We start from the raw sequence: 5698 nt of genomic DNA on the forward strand, positions 1-5698 counted from the left end.
GAGGGGGAGGCAGCGCCCGCTGCTGCCCGCCCGCCGCCGGGCCCTCAGCGCCCTCCAGGCCGGGGCGGCCCGGGGCCCCGCGGGGAAGGGGCTGGGGGAGGCCGGGCCCGGCGGAGGAGAGGGGAAAGAGCAGCATTTCCCCGCTGCCCTGACGGACACGGGCCTCCACACGCTGGGTCTGCACCGTCTCCCTCCCCTTCCCACCCTCAGCCCCCCTCTTCCAGCCTTCTCCCCTTCCATCCCCTTCCCCACAGCACCGTTATTCCAGTTCGTCCACCTCCATCTCATCTCTCCCTCCTCTTCCCAGGCTCAAGTCTCCACCTCTCCAGCCCTCTCCTCCTCTGGACACCACCAGGCCCCTCTCCCCACCGAGCATTTGGTCACCAGGCACCGTGAAAGTCTTCGCCGAGCAGGTGGAAGAAGCCAAAACACTTCCCCGAGACTGTCGCCTTCACCAATTTGTGCAGTTTCTCACCAAAACGGACACGCCGAGTTTCTCCTCCTTTGCTCTTCTCCAAGGCACGGAAGAATTACTTCTCAACAGGGAAAGCACATCTGCGATGTTAACAAAGGTGTTTCCACTTTCAGAAATAACTTTTTACCAAAATATTTAAATCAAAAATTCAACACATGGCCAGTTTGAGAAATTTGCACAATTCTGACAAAATTGTGTGCCCTCGACAGACAATTACCTCAGGGAACACAGAGCAACTGTAGCGGGAGGCAACGGGAGTGCTTGAATCCCACTGGAAATAGCACCAGTACCTAGAAAGTGACAGAAAATGACTAGAAATAGCACCGATACCTAAAAAGTCACAGAAATCACCGCTAGCAGACAAGTCACCACTTGTTTTATTTCCACCTAAGCCAGATCCCACCCTGAGCACACAGCGATGCATTTATAACGGGCGCTGTTTGCAGAGGGAGCTTGGATGGGCTCCCCGCCCCGCTGAAACGTATGGAGGTTTTCCACGGACACGCACAAGGCCAGCATTTCATTCCTGGGAATGGGTGACACCAGAATGCTCTAAATGCAGGAATAAATTGCGTCTGGGCTTCCAAAATAAACAGCAGCACAATACCTTCCAGCTGAAGTGATTTGGCCCTGAGCACCACTGGACTCTCGCCTCCAGCACCGGGGCCAAAAGCTGCGTTAGCCTGGGGAGATTTCTTGGCTCTCACTGTGGATTAAAAAAAAAATAAAAGAAAAATAATAAAAAAAAAGAGTTTGCTACACTGCTGAGGGAACGGCTCAACAGCTGCACGTGGCCTTTCCAAGCAGATGTGCGAGAGGCACAACGATATTTGGACCACAACTGGCATTTCTGTGCGAGCATCACACACCAGAAAGAGCAAGGGGCAAATCCAGGCCAGCAGCAGTGCCCAGGTGGCACGGCCAGGAGAGGGGAGGCAGGCAGACAGGCACAGCAAAAGCAACATACGTGGTGTCAGAGTCAGTAGAAGACTGCTCAGACGTGAGCTCCAAAAGATTTTTCAGCCATATCCATCACCACCGGGTATTTCAGGGCAGTACGTTTACACTGAAGCAGAACAGACACCACCAGGTTTCAGTTTTCTTTAAGAAGCAGGTAAAAAAACCCAAAGGTTTTGACTTTAAATGTTCAGAATTAGTATTGCTAGCACAACCAAATAACCTTCAAGACCTAACTTCATTAATTTGGAGATGGGAGCCTGTACTAAATAGGAGAATGTGGTGGGAGACCAGAGATCATACCCACGGTGCATGTTCCTGTGCTGGTGCCTCCAAGAAGCCCCACAGAGCCCAGCCATCCATCGGCTCTCCATTCCTACACTGCTAAACCCAGCCTTCAAGGCTGCCACACACCCATCTGTAGAAGCCAGGAGGAAAATATTAGCATTTGGGCTACTCCTGCAGAGACAGTACCCCGAGATGGGCACACCAGTGCCTGCTCCGTCAGGGTTGCTGTTCCCTGTGTCCTGCTCTCTCCTGTGCTTAAAATTCAGTGCTTTATTAGACGTAATGACACGAGGGAATTTTTCTTCCAGGTGAATTTGTTGGAGATACTCAGGCACGGTTCATTCACTGGGGATTTTTTTGTCTTTTTCCACGAATAAACTGCAATACCTGTATACGGCCACATGCAACTTTAATTATGACCCAATTCATAGGGTGCCAGTGCCCACAGATCAAATCTATACATTCTTGAATTGATTTTTTGACCTTGCATCACAACTCTCTTACCAGCTTTTCCTTAGTTTCACAGGGAAAAGATTCCTTTAAGAATTACAAAGGTAACACAATGCATGAGTTTGTCTGATAACTTCTGGCTGTCAAACACATGTTCTCCAGGCAGCAGGCTGGGCAATATTCAGCAGAAGATGCACTCTTAGTACTTACCAAGTCATTGCACTTACATCTAAAGAACTGTCAACCACGAAAATAGCAATGTACTGAAATTTAGAGACACATTTAGTCAACAAAAATCACACCATCTGATGATATTCGATGTTCAGCTTTTAGCTCCGCTTTCAACACTACTCAATAATGATCAAACAGTACAGTTCACTTAGAACTGAACATAAACACTTTAGTGAGCCTGGTTTCTCCCTCTCCTGCTTCATTCTGTACATACACAACTTGTTAGCACACTGTGTGGCAGCAAACCCTGGACTCCTCATTACCCTAAATGAGGACAAATTTAAATTTGGATAAAGTTCAGTAACTTCCCCATTGACATTGGTAGGAACAGGTTGGGGCGGGGGAATGAGAATGTGCAAGACAGCCAAAGAGGCAGAAATACACCTGATAAATGTGTGATTTCAGGCAAAGATATTAAAGAGTCTATTTTAAAATTTTACTTGTATCCTGAAGAGTTATTGGTAGACTTAAATTTCAATAGCTAGTTTTGAAAAAGAAACGGCAGCAGTTGTGCTCAGCTGTTGCCATTGCAAAAATCTATTCTGGAACACACTGAACTATGAATAACATCACAAAAAATCCGTAAAATGTGGCTCATTTCAATGCCTAATTGCAGCTGAGAGACTCAAAACTAATCAACAGACTATGAGAAACCTGACTCATGATTTGAAGCCCCGATTTCATTTACACTAACATGACGCAATTGATTTCCGTGAAGGTACTTCTTATTTACATGACTGTAAGAACTTAAAATCTGAAACATTAACAACGAGGAGAGGCCTTCAGCATAGGAAACTCCCCTCTGCTACACAAAAAAAAACCCCTTTAGAATCTAATTTTAGACTTGCAAAGTTCATTTTCCAGTTATACCAAATGTATCTCTAATTCACTCCAAGAACACAGCACTGCATAGGTGTTACTAGATACATCAGAGGCCAGATTCATGGACCTTGGTTTACATTATGCTGCAGCCACCTGTTCTGGAGGTGACACCAGTAACGTTTCTGCTGCCAAGTTTCCTTCAGACAGTTGGACCTTCAGAGGAACAGCTCTAACTCCAAACAGCTCCAACTCTAACAGGTAAAAGCTGCCGATTCAGCATGTTCTCCAGCTGCCCCACCAGACCCTGTTGCACCTGGAAACATCCTCTGGCTCCCTCAACTCAGTCCAAAACTCACAGCATCACTGTCCCCAGCACCATTTTTTTTTAGCCAGGGCATGTGGTAGAGCAGATGCTATGAAAAAACAGAGCTCACATGAAAGGTTCCAGCAGACTAGTACAACTCAAAAGCCCGTGCACTGGCATTTCTGCTGGAAGTTTCCTGCTTGCACTGTCAAAACCAAAGCATGCCTGCAATATTTTTATTTTTTCTTTTTTAAATGTCTTGGCTCATAATTGGCAATGAGGTTTTACAAGTGAAAAGACAGAGGACATGATGTTTAAATATTCTCAAAAATCTCTAAAACAAATGAGCATGCTTTTAGCTGTACTGATTTCTAAGAAAAATCATTTTCACTTAAACCCAAGGACTAACCACTTCATCCTCACTTCTATATGAGATTCAGAAAGCAAAACCAAACATAAATTTTACAACTTTCAAAGGACTTTTTGATTATAGCTAACAGCTCAGCATTTTGCCCAGGTATGTTTTCACATGAATTTCTGCAGAAAGTGAGCCGTTAGTACACATTTTACAGACAGGCAAAACCCAGCTTTGTGTGATGTGACAGTAGAAAAGACCACTAGATGCCACACTGCAAACTGTATTCTGGCCACAGAACACAAGGCATGTTAATCCAGGAGGATACACACATAAAAAACAGACTATTTAGAGTATCAAAAGTTCTATACATAAAACCAGGTTTCAAACCATATGTACATTCACCTTAGCATTCCCAATGGGAAATTTGAAGTGATGAGCTTTGAAGTTTTTCCTTCCAAATCGGCCAATGCTGAAATGCACACAGAGTATTGGGAACCTAGAGGGATTCAGATTATTTTTTTTTTTTAATTGAAGTATTTTAGCTCCTATGTTTTCACAGTTTAAACACAAATCAGTGACAGGCTCACTGCTAGAATACACTAGTGTGGTTAAGCCGCCTCCTTTTAGAGAAAGCAATGTGATTTGATGTTGATAAGATCTGCTCATTTTTTTTTCCAGTTCAAAGCCAGGAGTCACTATTTAATTCTATTAACCTAAAACCAACAAGCCATTTTCAGTTTCAAACCAAGTTTTCTACATCTCAGCTAAACGCACTTACTATCTGAAGACTCACAAATACCAGAGTAAGAGAGCAGACAATAAAACAATGTCTTTAATCTTTTCATAAGATACAGAGAAAATATAAACATACCCTTCCTGTAAGGTACGCAGCATAAAACAGCTTTGAAGAGAATTCTGGTAGAAAACTGTATCTATTTCAGGCTTGCCTAAGTAAATTAGGGGAATTTGTCCAGCACCCCTCACTTTGAACTCAGAGACTAAGTTCTGACTCACTCCTTTGTAAGACTTTCTAGTATAAGGAGGTTCACAGGGTCAACTTTTATCCCTAATCTTGCGGAACATTCCTCAATACCTCCTACTCCAGCAGCTTTACACACGCCAAAATACAGACGGCAAAACTCCAGCAGCAACATTTGAACAGGCAGAGACTGAACCACAGGCTGAGTAATTCCAGTAGTGCTCCTACCTTACCCTACTTATACCTACATCTCTTCATAAATTGCACTGAGAAAAAAGCAAGACCAAGTGTTTCAAAGCTTGCAGTTTAAGTGGGTGAATGTTTTTAAAATTTTATGTTCTTTGCATCTGACAGTGAAGAAGTAAAAATGTTTCATTAGCCTCGTATCAAATGCATATTTAAGTTTGATAAAAACTTTACTGCTAAACTAATCTTACTTCTTGACTTTCTTCAATTTTGTTCTATGAAGAAGAATTAAGGTGAAGGAATTTTATTTTTCTTTCATATTGCCCTTAAATTGGAAAAAAAAAAGCAAATGGCTTTCTCTTTTTTAGCCTCCAGGGTACCTGCAGGATTCAAAAACAGCTTTCAGAAAATAAAATAGCACCAGGAATTAAAACTTGAGATGAAGAAATATGGTTTTCAATATCCAATTATACAGCAATAAAGAACTTGACATGGTACAAAAATATTCATATATTCAACTAGAAATGAATTAAGGAATCATCATCGAAGCCTTAAAAGCATTCTAAGCCTCTCTGGACTGTATGTACTTAGGACTGATGGGGGGGGGGGGCAGTAAAAAAACTCAAGTTTTTTTTAATTATGTCCAAC

General features: G+C 43.1%; 1 protein-coding gene across 1 annotated transcript in view; it reads right to left on the minus strand.

The window, feature by feature from the left end:
• Nucleotides 1–320, minus strand: part of RGS10 (regulator of G-protein signaling 10) — a 21656-nt gene extending 21336 nt beyond the window's left edge. Inside the window, exon 1 of the mRNA XM_014945406.1 lies at nt 258–320. Within this exon, the coding sequence (XP_014800892.1) occupies nt 258–288 (31 nt within the window). The 5' untranslated portion in view covers nt 289–320. The remainder of the gene's footprint in view (nt 1–257) is intronic.
• Between the last annotated feature and the right edge of the window lie 5378 nt (nt 321–5698).

This window comes from Calidris pugnax, unplaced genomic scaffold (genome assembly GCF_001431845.1).
Source record: "Calidris pugnax isolate Ruff unplaced genomic scaffold, ASM143184v1 scaffold89, whole genome shotgun sequence".
Lineage (NCBI taxonomy): Eukaryota > Metazoa > Chordata > Aves > Charadriiformes > Scolopacidae > Calidris > Calidris pugnax.